At 50.1% G+C, this 14,556-nt stretch overlaps 1 protein-coding gene across 2 annotated transcripts in view; it reads right to left on the bottom strand.

The window, feature by feature from the left end:
- ABCG1 (ATP-binding cassette, sub-family G (WHITE), member 1) overlaps positions 1-8,566 on the bottom strand; it is a 36,560-nt gene extending 27,994 nt beyond the window's left edge. For both annotated transcript variants that reach the window (XM_005885705.2, XM_005885706.2), the window contains exon 1: positions 8,323-8,566. In XM_005885705.2, coding sequence (XP_005885767.1) covers positions 8,323-8,542 — 220 coding nt within the window. In that variant the 5' untranslated portion in view covers positions 8,543-8,566. The remainder of the gene's footprint in view (positions 1-8,322) is intronic.
- Between the last annotated feature and the right edge of the window lie 5,990 nt (positions 8,567-14,556).

The following is a 14,556-nucleotide window of genomic DNA, read 5'->3' as shown; positions in this document are numbered from 1 at the left end:
AAATCTGGAAAATCGTGACACCTCCCCACTCTGATGAAAGCTACAAGAACACAAACACCACCCGGAATGCCAGCCAGGCATTTTCGTTAGGATGGTCCTACGAAATATCTGCGCGCTATTTCCATTCCAGTGAAGTCTCCCAAAGATGCTTTAGAAGACATCAAAATAATAATAATCGGTTTTTAAAATATCTCCATCCATCAGATCTATTTTAGAGACTTTTCTGGAGTAAAATTAGGCTATGGGAACTTTCAGAGACCAAATGTTCCAAGGACCTGCGGTGGAGCATGGGGTTTGCACCCCTGGGGAGGGGGTCCACAGGTCCCCCAGTCCAGGGGAAGCAGAGACCCCGCCACCCCCGGAGGCATCCGGACCCCAGAAACTCTGCATCCTCAGCTCCCGCTTAGCAACAGCATCGGCGCACAGCCAACCGCAACCAGCCGCTGAGGTTCTCCGCGAGCATTGACCGCGAGTAACCTTGGCGCGGAAGGCGGTGGCCGTCACTGCGCGTGCGCAACAGCGCACATCTGCCCCGCCCGCACTTGCCGGGCAGGCACCTAGCAGCGCGAGGGGCTGGACAGTTCTCTGCTCCAACCGGGCAGATTTTAGGGTTCCCCGGGAACAGGAAAGTCCTCCAGACAGCCTCCAGCAGACCCGCAGCCGGTGTGTCCGGCTGCCTGGCGGGGAGAGCGGGGAGAGCGCAAAGGTCACCCTGAGCCCCAGGCCTGCAGAGTCAGCGGGGCACCATACTGGGAAAGGGATGGGGTTTTACTCCATATTTAAAGCCCATGGAAGAGCCGCCTGAGCCGCCCTTCGCTACAGCCCGCTGATGTACCAGGGCCAGAATGAGCTCTCTCCCTTGAGACAAGCCAGTCTCAACGCAACGCCCTTGCAAGGACCAGCTGGATGCCAGACAGGGGGCCCTTTAACCCCAACCTGAAGGGACTGGGCAAGCAGAGGTACCCAGCTCAGCCCCCAGCCCGGTGTCCCCAGCACAGCCCATGAAGGACATCTGGGAACCCCCTCCCCAGGACAGGTGGGAAGACCTCTGCTGTCGCCAGGTTTTGGGGTTGTGTATGTCACGGGCAGAGTAAACCTAACAGCTCATTTTAGGAGCCTGAGGAATGACAGGGGGAGAGCTGTCAGTGGAGTCCGGTGAGAGGCAGGTGGTTAAGACTAGAGGTTCAGCCAGAATGTAGCTGCAGATTGCCTCCCTCTAACCTCCCTCCCTCCTGGGTAAGATGTCCATACCGGCATGCCCCTATGGCTTTCCCAGGATGACTTAAGGATACAATATGCTACAGCTAACAGCATTTGCTTAGTAAAAAAATATGTTTAATTAAAAAATATGCATTCTCCCCCCAGAAAAGTGGGAGGAGAGAAGTAACAACTGAGAAATCCCATAAAACTCCTGCTAACAGGTTCACTTTCGAGAGAGGCCGTTGAGATGCCAGGCCAGGGACTTTTTTGTCTGAGCGCACAGGCTTGGGGCTTGTCTGAGTGACAATAAAAGAAACAGAAAGAGTGACTCAGCTGCTCTTCTATGGCGCCCCACCCTTATCAGTTCACAAACAGCGAAGGAGCACATTCCAGCAGAGGCTCCTGCGCACCGCCCTGCCACCATGGATGTGCACCAGCACGCACGCTGATGCCTGCTCCCAGAGAGGCTTCAGGCCTCCAGGGCCACATGCCTCTTTCCTCCTTCCCAGATAGCCCCAGGTCTTGACGCACTTGACTACTATTTTGTACCCGGTCAAGCTTTATCCCTTCTAATCTGTGAGCTCATCTCAAGACCAAGACTGCCCGGTTGCGAGTCAACCCATAAACCAGGAGGTCACTGGTTTGATTCCAGATCAGGACACATGCCTGGGTTGCAGGCTCAATCCCCAGTAGGATTCTCTCTCATCATTAATGATTCTATCTCTCTCTCTCTCCCTCTCCCTTTCTCTCTCTGAAATCAATAAAGACATGTCTAAAAAAATTTTTTTAAAAAGACCAAAACCAAGATCTAATCTGCAGAGTTCCAAAAAGCAGAACTTGGATCAACCAATGAACGTTACTGGAATTCAGATTTCAGCTCAACAGAGAGGAGCCTTTTCTAAGAATTAGATGGTGCAAACATGGACCTGGCTGCCAGGGGAAGTGTCAGACCCTGGCTACTGCTCCGACAGAGGCTGGCCACTACAGCTGGGGATGGCACACGGACTCCGACTCCTTGGGTGAGAGGTCACACCAAGGGAGCTCTGAGGCCCCTCTGGGATCCAAGATTCGGACTCTAAATATAGGCCTCAGTTGGACATAATCACAGTCTTGAAGTCACTCTGGCATGTTTTAATGTTGACACCAAGTGCCACTTACCCTACAAAGCAGAAAGGGGACTAATAACACCTCAGCTGACAAAGTGAGAAGTGAAACTAAAGGCTTGGGTCAGACTGGACCTGCAGGCGCACCAGCCTCCATCCCTGACTCTGCAAACTTCTCTTGCTGCCTTTGCTCACATTTTGGGCAAAAAATACTGGTGTTTGATGTATTTTATTGGACGGTACACTTCCCTCGAAGGTTCTGGAACTTCATCAGCATGGGTTTGATAGAGAATCACCCCTACTTTGTACGACGGTTCCTTCTTTCTAAACATACTATTTTATCTGACCCATGTAGTACCTTTGTTTCTTAAATAAGCAAATCTGTTGATCCTAGAACTGAACTCAAACAGAGCAGGTGTATGGTTACTAAACACGTTTGTGCCAATTTATAACCAAAATAAATGGTTTCCTGCTCAGCAAAATGTCGCCTTGGCTTATTTTGTGGCCGTGGCAGAGTAGGTTGTGGTTTGTAAGGAGGACTTTGGTTCGAGAAGATACAAGCATATTTGAGGAGTTAAAAGAAGGCAGGGGGGCACCCACCCAGCAGGTGAAAATACATGTGGCGAGAATGTCCGCAGAAAGTGAAACAGTGACACCAAGTCCCCGCTGAGCAGAGCACAGTCCTGCAAAGTCGCACTGAAGAGGCCAGATGGCTCAAGAACAGGCGCTCTCTGGGAAAGTGACAGAGTGTGAGCCCAAATAAAGAACTGCCAGGGAATAGGGCTGGCCAGACATTGAAGCAAAGCAGGAAAGGAGACCTCCAGGTCCCTGCTGGCAAAGCCCCCTGAGCCATCTCTACAGGGGCGTGGAGCCTGACAGTGGCGCATTTTTGAACCATGGAAGATGGCTTGGTTTCCGTGCTCAAAGGGAGAGAGTGTGCTGGCTGGAGAAGGGAAGTGACTAGACTCCTTGGATGTAAAGCTCTCCTGGTAAACTAGCAAACCCTTTGTACATAGTCACTATACAGTCATCTGTCACGAGTCTGCCGTGAGAGCTGGTCCACGCTCAGCAGTTTTTCAAAGCCTCTCTGAGCCTCTAGGCAAAAGGTCAGAACTGTTCCGGAAGACCCGTCATCAAAGGGCCCTGAGGGGTGTCCTGCCTGCCGGCCCCAGGGAGCCTCCAAGAACTGAGAACCTAAGCACTGGCTCCAGAGGGGAGGAGAGGCTCTCTCCACTTGGTTCCGGTTATAAACAGCCCAGCCTCAAGCAAGGAGCCCCTGCAAGCACAGTTTAGGGTCACCACACTGCACCAGATGAAAGACTAGCTACAGCTTCAAATAAAGACAAAGGCAGAGTATTTCCTTTTCCAAAAGAAAACGCACCTTAGCATGATGGTTCCCAAGAAGCACACGACTAACCCATTCATGCCAGGGGAATAGAAATCCCCTCCGAACCTGAGCAGCCCACCCCCTGAACACCCACTGCTGACTCGGGGGGTTTCGGCAGTCCCCCCTTTAACTGGCTGCCTTTCCCATCCCTGCCCAAGTGGGTTGGATCAAGTCACCCAGCACTTGGTTAGACTCCAGTCTTCCCTTAATGGAATTCCTGAAAGGCATTTATTAAAGGCACATTCCACTCATTTTCACCAGCCTGTCCTCACAGGCCTTGGGGATAGCTATGGAAATGGAGAGATAGCCAACTTGAATTTGAGAAAGGTGTTGAAACACATTTTTGTAGCTTAAAAGCAAACCAATACAGATAAGCAGGAGCTGCCCGGATTGTTCCGCTCCTTCCTGGCATTTGGCAAGGAGGAGGCGGGAGGATTGGATTTCCAAGTAGGAGATGCTATTTCATCCCAGTGGAGTGTTATCATGTTGGGACAGCAGCCTGGCTGAGGAATAGTAAAGAGAACTTGCTAAAGCCCCAGCTATGATTACTTTTGTTCTCCAGCTGAACTTCATCACCAGGTAATCCCGGGAGGGGTATTTAATTTCTCCGAATCACGGCATCTGTCTATGTGGAGGCATGCCACACACCTCAGCCTCACCCCGAGGTGAGGGGACCGGACAGCTGGAGGCTGTCCAAAGGACCAGGAGATGCCTTAGGAATGGCAGAGGTGAGTGACATCAAAGCCGGTCAGTTAAAAGGAAAGTCGGTCCGCATTGTCAAGGCAACACTAATAGTTTCGTAAAATGGGGAGAGGCCCATCCATGCTATGGTCGTCCGGTGGTGTGCCCACCCCAAAGCCAGGTGCTGACTGGGTTCCTTGTTGGGCATTAGCCTCAAATCCCACAGATCTGCCATCAAGCCCCACTTCGTGTGCACCTGTGCCCTGGGCTCTGAGCCTCATGTGTTCCACGGGTACAGAGGGCAGAATTAGCCCCTGCGCCAAGAGGACCTGCTTGAATGTCACAAATGGAAAATGCTCTGGCCTCCTCTCGGGGCGTGGGCACCAGCACTATCCAGAGGACCTCGAGTACTCCACTTGTAAAGTGTGACCAGTCACATCCTAATAAAAAAGAGACCCCTGTGTGAATGAGCCCTGAAAGCCAGGAAGTGCTACGTCAGCGTCAGATCTCAGCACCACCCACATCTTCATCTCAGAAGTTCAGGCTGCGGATTCTCTTCTCAGCACGGGGTTCTAAATGTCCCCAACGGCGTGTCTACCTACAGGACGCAGAAGCTGCTTTCAAAAGTCAGTCACACTGAGGGCTCAGCAAGAACAACCAACCTGGACTGCTCAGGTGGTTCCCTGACATAACAAAGTCCACCTCGTTCCAAACCTTCTGCCCCATCAACTTCTGCCACGTGAGCGAATTCCTTGAGGGAAAGTGATTACTGTGTCAGAAGCTGGTGAAATCATCCTTGGGGTACACAGTTTTATCTGGGGAATAGTTCCTTTCGTAATTATGTTCTCTACTAGGAATGTATTATATGATGTATTTTTCCTCCAAAGACATCACTAATCATATGTTGAAAATGTAACTACAATGAAAATACAAGATGTTTTGTTAGACGCCATATTCAGTGCTTGGCAACTGTCAAGCTCAAGACCCAGTGCCTGACTCCGTCAATACTGCCGCTGATCACTCACACCCTTGTTCTAAGGATGTGAGGTTCTCTTTGTCTGTCGTCTTTTAAAAAAATAATTATGTAGGAGTTTATAAGATTATTCTAATTACAATGCAAGCTTTGCTACAGCATTCTATGTTGCGTCTGTGTTGTAGCACCTTGTTCGGGAGAGACTGTGTGAGGAAAAATATTTCCTTGGAATTCACTGGACAGTGTCTTTGTGATGGAAAGAAAGCTGGACTGGGAGCCAGACAGCCGAAGCCCAGCGTTGGCTCTGACCTTGAGCAAATCACTTCTGCTTTTGGGCTCTGTTTCCTTCGCTACACGCCAGGCATGCAGCCCTCACACCTCTCCTATCCAGAGATCCCTGTCCCCTATGCAATGCTCTGACGCCCAACCCCAGTGTGGTCATTACAATGAGCTCCACGTGGAAAGCTGAATTTAAACATTAACAACAGTCAACAAGATAGAGACAGCAAAACTAATATGGTGAGAGAGGTAAGAGAAAGAACTCCTGCCCCAAAGGCTGGTCACACTGGGCATCACACCGAGGTGATGCCAAATATACAACTGCCACATCGAGAGAAAGGAAATGAGAGAGAGGCTGGGATCTGACTTCTCAGCTTAACCTCATCATTGCTGGGGACGGAGACAATCGCCAGCAATCAGAGGGACAAAGCAAGAAAGGCCAGGTTGAGGGGGAGGAGCCAGACCTGAGAAGGAGTGGCGGGAAGCCGACAGGAAGTCAGTGAACCTGGTGGGAAAGGTACAGGAGGAATTCACCGGGATCAGCCCAATGCCTGGGTCCAGACTTAATGCTGACTTGTACTGTACATCCTATTAGTTGGGGAAACGTGGTCCCCAAGTTACTAGCTCACTGGAGATGTAGCACCTGAGAGCCTGCTGGTGATGAGGACGCAGTGAGCGCTGAGAGGACCCTCGGCAGCTAACTCCTCTTATTCAGGAAAACTCTAGGCTTCCATGGCTGCAGCCTCCAGTCTAATGGGGCAACCAGTCCAGCAAACAGCAGCAGAGCCAGACCCGCGAGCACCAAGCCTGCAGAAGCAGCATGGGGACCCGGGCATCTCTGAGGGCCTGTGCACAGGCCCCAGGTGAGACTGCAGAGTTGGAAATCACCGCCCACAGACCCAGGCCTGCCTGGCTAGCTGGGGCACATGGGCAAGCCTTAAGCACTCGGTTTCCTTTCTGTTCAGTGAGAAGGAAGACCAGTATTTCACACCCTGAATTGATGCTGCAGTGAGCTCATCTAAATCTAAATTGCAGGGTGCCAAGAACAAAGGACACCTTGGCGTACACATTGGGGGATGGGCAGACACAGGCGCTGCTACTGAGGAGGGAGCCTGGGAGAAAGTCAGAAAAGGGGCCTTGCTGGGTCAACAAACCAGCCACGGGGATACGGAAGCCCCATCATGCCCAGCTTCCTGGGGCCCTAACCATCTCTGACTCATGGGCAGGTCCCTCAGGGCTCACATCCTCCTCCACCCCTCCTGAGTAACAGGTGTTACTATAGGGCAAGTGTCTATCTGGCAGCCACTGGAGCTGAACTTCCAAGTGGCGGCCCCTCCCTCACTGACTAAGACTCCATCATGTTGGTGAAGTTGGAGAATTAGTGGGACCAGTTCTAACACTCAGAGAATACAGGGTGGACAAGCCACATACCTGACGGGGACACGATGTTCTTCGCGTGCAAACAATGGTTGAGTATCTGCTGTATTGTCCAGCAAACCAAGGCTCTGCCACGGTCTGCAGATGTTTGCATCTCGGCATGGCAAGCTCTCTTCCCTTTACAGGAAAGCCATCCAGGCATTTCCAGCCACCAGGACAACATTCCCGAGGCCACATGTACCAGATGGACCGAAACTGACCTGTGCTGCCCATGGGCCTGCCACGACTGGTCTACACAGACAAATCAAGCCAAACATAACCAGGCCCTCCGGTCACTTGGTGCATGTTTTTTGTTTGTTTGTTTGGTGAAATCTTATTTCAAGTTCAGGAGAAAAAGGCTGAAACCCTGTGTTGACATTTCAATAGGCTCATACATTTTCAAGATGATTTAAATAATTTGTTAGAAACTAGGGACCATCATTTCTTGATGATGTGTCACGTGTCCTCTCCCACCCCTCCAGAAAGTTGGATGGATAATGAATGCAGGGAGTGAAGGACAGGGAGATGAGGAGTAAGTGCACCAGGAAGAAATACCAGCCCAGGTGGCACTGACTCCACACACTCTGAAAACCTAGAGCCGACAAAGGAACATCCAGGTTGCTAAGAAAGCTCCAAATACCGCCCTTTGTCAATTGCCATTGACGTGCAACAAGCTGGTAGCAAACTCGGGAACCGTGTGGCTTTCCAGAGACCTCCCAAGTTCCATCTCCCTACCTCTTCGGTTTTTATTTCTATGGGTCATTCGTCAACAATGTGTTGTTGTTGTTTTTAATATCCCATCAACACCACTCATGAGAGTCCTTTAAAGATCCTTAAACGTAAATGATTGGTTTTGAGAGAGGTCACGCTAAGTCACCAGCTACCTTTTAACACTGCAAACCTGGGAGGGCGCTCCTGTCTTCCATTTTGCTCTGAAACATTTAAAACAAAACAGTCCCATCTTGAAAGACTAACATAAACAGCCTCCAGGAAAGAGGACCCTCTGCATGCACTCCAGAATCCAGCCCACCTGGACACTGGCCCATCTTTGTGAATTCTTTGTACTCATATGAGAAGTTAAGAGCCACCATGAATCTTGAATCATCTAATCCACCTGTTCATATTATAGGTGAGAAGGGGAAAAAAACGGGCATAAAGCAATGCAATAAACTGGCCACGGCAGAGTGACAGCCTCCCACTGCCAGACCCAGATTTCCCCAAACCACCTGTTACTTCCTTCACAGGTTCCTCCCACCTCCCAACGCAGCAGCCGCCATCCCTACCTTTTTTCTTCCACCAGGGTCCTTCTGGGACCGAGTAGGAAAGGTCCTTGAATTCAATGTTGATGGCTGCCCTCCGGGGCAGGGAGGACAAGCGCTGGGCCTCTGTGAGGTTGTTGTCCACTTTTTTCAGATGCCCATTCAGCATATCCTTCTCGCACAGCTCCGTGTTGCTGGAGACCACCTCGTCCACCGAGACGCACACCGACTTGAGCTCCGTCATCACTGCAGAGTAACTGCTGGTGTTCTACAAGAGAGAGGTTCTAAGTCACATCAGGGCGAGGAGCACAGGGGACCTTGAGCCTGGTGGCCAGTCCCCAGGTCATGGAATACTTATAGCAACACGTCTGAAACTACAAAGTGACTTCGGTGGGAGAAACAAACTTACCCAGAGAAATCTGTTACCTCTAGCCATCACTTTTTCTTCTATTGAAACACTACTTAAGATATTCAACTTATCTACCAGTCTTCCTTTGGAATCATAAAAATCTAATCACAAAACCATAATAAATGAGTAATAACCAAAGAATGAAACACTGGCCACCATAAAATGTTACCTGTGTACAGTCAACTCATTAAAAATCCTAATAAAGGTACATAAGGCTCCTAAAAACTGTGCAATTGAAAGTTTTATTTAAAATGAGCTCTTTTAGTGCCTTTCTTGTGTAACCTCATCAGCATTTCTCAAGAGCAATGACACCACTTGAACCTCTGGGTTTTGTGGGAGTTGGCCTTTATGTTTCCCTTGTAAATTTTCCAAATCACTCTCAACTCTCCTCTCTCATCATATCTTAATAATAGCACTGAAAAAAAGAAAGATTAATATTTGTTCGCTATTAAACAGACGAAGAAACTGAGGTGCGGACAACTTAAGGAACTTGAACTTGCTCTGAGCCCTATAATCAAGTGAGGGGCAGAAGTGACCCCAGAATCTGAGTCATCAAAAAGAAGACACCTTAGATGCCCCTTTCCACTGCATCACATGAGTACCTAACACTGTGTAGCTACAATGGCTTTCAAGCTTCCATTGGGAGTCACTGACCTGCTACAGATGTGCCAAGAACCAAGGGTATTTATGCAAAGAAAGGAATATCTTTTTCTAACAGTTTGACAACCCTGAATAAATCGATATGCTTCAGGTACTGCCAAAACTCAGAAGATCCCTGGGGTGGGCAAATATTGTGCTGTGCTTTCTCTTGACTCAAGAGGGAACATTCCACAGGGGCCCAAAGCATGATGCTTCTTCATGTCGCTGAAGGCAGTTGGCCCGATGGGGAGAGGCCATGGGTAAACTGTCTTGGGTAATTCAGGACCTTGCGACTGCGGCAGGATCAGGGACACACTGGGCGCTGTCGTGTGTGCTGAAGAGGAACGCCGTACTGTTATTTTTCCATAGGTTTGTTAGGCCCGTCGCTTTAGAGCTGATAGCTTTTTATCATTATTGTTCCTAATAAAAAATCCAAAACAAACCTGACAGTGGATCACCCATAAATATTCCTACAAACCTAGCAACTCCTGTGGCCAAGACAAGCCTTTCCCCCATTGGAATGCGCTATGGAGGACCTGGCTGTGTCCTCAAGTCCTGGCCTTTTTTCCATCGGGTGCTTAAGGGCTCACAGAGCTTGGAGGGCTTGGTTTTGAATGTCTCAAGCACAGAGGGCTGAGCAGATGTGGGCATAGGGGTTTCTGGTTCTTGTGATGTTTGAAAATGTTGCTTTGACCTTTAAGAAAAGGGCACAGGTACGTACACACACACACACACACACACACACACACACACACACACACACCTCAGGCATCTCCTGATCTCTGGAAGGCTTAACTTCTGGAAATCTTAACTGACTATAACACTCAGTGGATAAAAATTTGAGTGCAGAATAAAACCAACAAAATTAAGCTTGGTTTGCTACTGGCACGGAGCACATGAAATGTTTCAAATGCAAACGTAAGTAGGTTCATACATTCCGGAAGTTAGGGAAGGTCTGTGTTGGCCCAACATCGGGGCTCCTGAGAGCCCTGGCATGACAGGAGGCCACCTCTGCCTCTGAGCTTCCCCCGCGCCTTCTGTGTTCAGGCCTCTGGAGGAGCAATAGCAGACCCTGCCTCAGCTCACGCTCTTAGCTTTGGCTGATGAGGAGAAAACTTACAACTTCAGCTCGGGCACCCAGAGCGGGCACCAAATGCCAACCTTTTGCCCACTCATCTTGTCCTTGAGGGCACATGCTGCTGTCCCAGGTTTATAACACACTTTGACTCCATAATTGCCCTCAAAGCACCAAATCCTGGCCTTGGGGGTAGCAGAGGGAGCAACAGGCAAGACAATTAGCTCCAGGCCTGGTCCCCCAACCAAGTAAAAAGGCTCACCTATGGTTCCCGCCCACATTCTGCTGACAGACTTGGCTCTTACCTGGAATCCCCCATCGTTGGATGTTCAGTTGGGGGCAAGGAGTATTCAGCAACTCCTCTCCAGTGGTGGCCCCCCTGGACTTCCACCCCAGCATTCCAGCTGCCATAGACCACCTATGCCCTCCCCCAGAATCCACCACAAGTGTCAACCCCTCCTGAGGCCCAGGAATAGGTCCCAGCTTTTCTTTGTGATGAATACAGGGATGAACAGCCATCACTCCGAACACCTGCTCACGGGCTGTAGCAGATGCCAGACTTGTATTAGGATGAGGGCCTGGCTTTCCCCGCTCTAGACCCTAAGCTTATCTGTTCTCTCACTTACTCGTTCATTTAACAAATTGAGCACCCTGGGGATTAGCATTCAGCCACACAGACATGGCCTATGGCAGTGGTTCTCAACCTTCTGGCCCTTTAAATACAGTTCCTCATGTTGTGACCCAACCATAAAATTATTTTTGTTGCTACTTCATAACTGTAATGTTGCTACTGTTATGAATCGTAATGTAAATATCTGATATGCAGGATGGTCTTAGGCGACCCCTGTGAAAGGGTCGTTCGACCGCCAAAGGGGTCGTGACCCACAGGTTGAGAACTGCTGGCCTATGGCCTCAGCAAGCTCATGTTCAAGATTGAGCCCCAGGCAAGAATACGGGCACTTAGTTATAAGACTGTGAGGCCAGAGCTACAAGGAGTCCATGCAGAGACTCAGAAGGGACATGCAGTCCTGGGCAGGACAAAGCTGGGTGACGAAATGATTTGGTAATGAGAGAGAGAGAGAGAGAAGCCAGAGGCGAGTGCTCACGATTTAAAGTATTAAACAATAACACCTTGTGCACAGTAGGTGTGACTACTGGTATAAACAGTGACCCTTGATGCAGCAAGCACAAGGAGCCCTTTAAACTCCAGGATGCAGAGACTATGCCTCTTACTATCTCCCCAACTCTAGCGGCCTTTTATCATCTCCCCCTCATCCATTTCAGAGGAGGGGTCTAAGGCACAGAGAGACTGCCCGACCTGCCCAAAACCCCACCGTTACTGAGTAGCCAGGCCGGGGTCCAGCTCTGTGCGGTTCCCATATCTGCATCCTGTCCTCCCAGCCAGCATCCTTAACAGCGCTTAGCTTTTTACAGGCAAGTTGTAGGTGACCCTGGGTCATCCCAGCCCCTGTCCATTATAGGGAAAGCCACACACACAAAACTGAGAAACCATACAACCCCACCCCCAGAAACACTGACGCCAAGGCTGTGTACACCACTATCCACCCTCCCTCCATGGGTGTCCAATGGCCTCGCCCAATTAATAAAATCCTGGAATCCTGTATGATGAGAGGCAGAGGCTGTCACTCCGAAATAGACCAGCTCTCTGGAAACACATCCTCAGATGAGAGCGACCGCCTATGTAGGTTACAGCTCGCTGTCCTCAGCCTCCTGCGCTCATTAATAATGAAACAAATCCATCTGCCCTCCCCACTGATTCCCTTCCACTGTGTGTTCCCTACCTGACTGAAGCATTGTCTTGACCTCGCCCCCTCCATGCACAATGTGTGCTGCATAATAAATGGTAAATAACAGGAAGTCCATTCACGGGTGTTGGGTGCGAGGAGCCCATGCTTGGCGTGGTCCTGCCTGCTGTTGGTGAGAATACTTCCTAGGTGCTAATGTCAATTTGAATGCTAACACATACATAGATGCCTATTTAGCTGGGAGGGTCTCTAACAGGCAGCAGCCCCCCAGGCCACTGTGAGACTGGCTCACTCTACTTACCCAGGAAAGCCTAGTTAGAGATAGAAACACACACACACACACACACACACACACACACACACACACACACTCAGCATCATGAGGGAGGAGGGAAGGGAAGAGGAGCTCGCAGGCACCAGGTGCTGGCAGGCACCAGGTGCTGGCACATACTGGAAGGGAAGAGGAGCTCGCAGGCACCAGGTGCTGGCACGCACTCTCTCTCACTTCTCTGTTCAGTTTTTCATCACTGGCCTTGGTGTCCACCTAGCAGATCTGTCCTTGGTACCCGGGGCACATTAGAGGGAAATGTACTGAGGACAATTCTCAAGGCCACTGCCTGAGGGAAAATAACCCAAAAAGCACACCCTCCACTGAGCAAAGGGCAGATGCCACCTGCATGGTCACTCGGAATGCCAACCTCCCCAAAGCCAAAACCCGGCTTCAAACAGGCCCACATGCCACCATCCCATTGGAGCCCCTGCCTCCCCCTCCCTCCAGCTCAGGGACTCCCCTACCCAGGCCAGGCTACTGCCTATTTCCTCTCCTTAAACTCACCTCCAGCCCAGTCAGCCTGGGCTGAACCCCAGAGCCAGGGTGACGGTAAAGCAAACTTCAGGATCCCGGGAGCTCTCCCAGGGCTCATTGTTTACGTCCTGAGTAGAATTTATTATTATTATTTTTAAAAACCCGGCTACTTTTTTCAGGGAGGAAACTGATTTGAAAAGAAAAAATTATCTGAAGAAAAAAAAAGAACCCAGCCACTAGCACCTCCACGTGCCAACAAAACACTGAGGCTGTACCAACCATGATGTAACATAACAATCTTGACATAAAAACCTCTATTCTTCAACACATTCTGATTCATTCTTTTCCCACATGGATAAGCCCTTTGGCAGCTTTGAAAGGACATCAAGGGTTACCCAGCACCTAAAAGGCCGGAAACTTTCTTTACCTACAACTATCAGTAATAATCTCCTTCATTTTTCATTATCAGCATGATTGAGGAATCCCAAAGAGATGGGCAAATGCAAAAAGAAGAATTGCCAAGTGTGATCCAAACACTCAACCAGATTAAAGCAAATGTCCTGAGGGGGGACTTCTCTTTCCTGGTTTTCCTCCCCTCTCATCTGTAAGAAGCCAAGCAAAGCAAGCCCAGAGATGGGACCGGCCTGTGCTTCGCTCGCTCTCCCCTACTCTACCAACCTCCTTCACATGCCCGCAGCCCCATTCTATCGGTTTACACAAAATCATTATATAATGAGCTGGCGAGGCGCGGTGTGCTCTACAGTAACCTGTTTGGAATCACAGGATGCAGTTGGCAGAACAGAGCATGCGCAGACACCCGGCTACTTTTTTTTTCTTTCTTTCTTGAGCTTAAGGTAACTGTCGGTTAAATACCGCTGAGCCCTGCTGACTTCAATACAGGATGCTAAAAATGAAATAAGCGGAGGGGTGGGGGTGACAAATCGCTGTGCACTGTGGGCTTACAGCCTATGGGGAGGAACTGGCAGGATAGTAAATACACAGACAGGATAGGAAGAGGGATGGATGGGGAGGGCGATATGGGTTGAAACACATAATATTCTCTATTTGCACTTTCGGTGACCTGAAATCTAGTCCATAAGTACCTCACTGCAATGCCGGCTTGCTAGGCACAGACATGAAAAGCCCTATGATGGGTGGGTCGATGGTTATTTGTTGTCTGTTTTGTTCTAATGTGACTTTAAGGAGCTATTATAAACCAGCAAGAGGAGACGCTGGACCGCCCGTGGGAACAGCACTTGCTGTATGTAGCAATGAATTCCCCGGCACTAGCTGGTCCCCCTACAGAGCTGGTACCCTCCCGAGACGGTAAATGAGCGCCTCTGTCCCCACCCCGTCTCTCCAAAGGGCGCAGAAAGGTGGCCTGCCGGCATCCAGGCTCGCTCTCATCTGCCTAACCCGGGACTCCGCCGCTCCGTCCCCAGCAGATCCCAGCGAACAGTCCCCGGGAAGCGCAGGAGCAGTGCAGGCTCCGGCTTCGGGAAGCAACTCCCTCTTTTGTTCCCCAGATCATGCGGGCGCTCCGGAGGGCGGTGCGGGAAGTGCG

Source organism: Myotis brandtii, unplaced genomic scaffold (genome assembly GCF_000412655.1).
Source record: "Myotis brandtii unplaced genomic scaffold, ASM41265v1 scaffold923, whole genome shotgun sequence".
Taxonomy (NCBI): Eukaryota; Metazoa; Chordata; class Mammalia; order Chiroptera; family Vespertilionidae; genus Myotis; species Myotis brandtii.
Note: the sequence above shows the minus strand (reverse complement) of the source record. Positions and strands in the feature narration are given on the sequence as shown.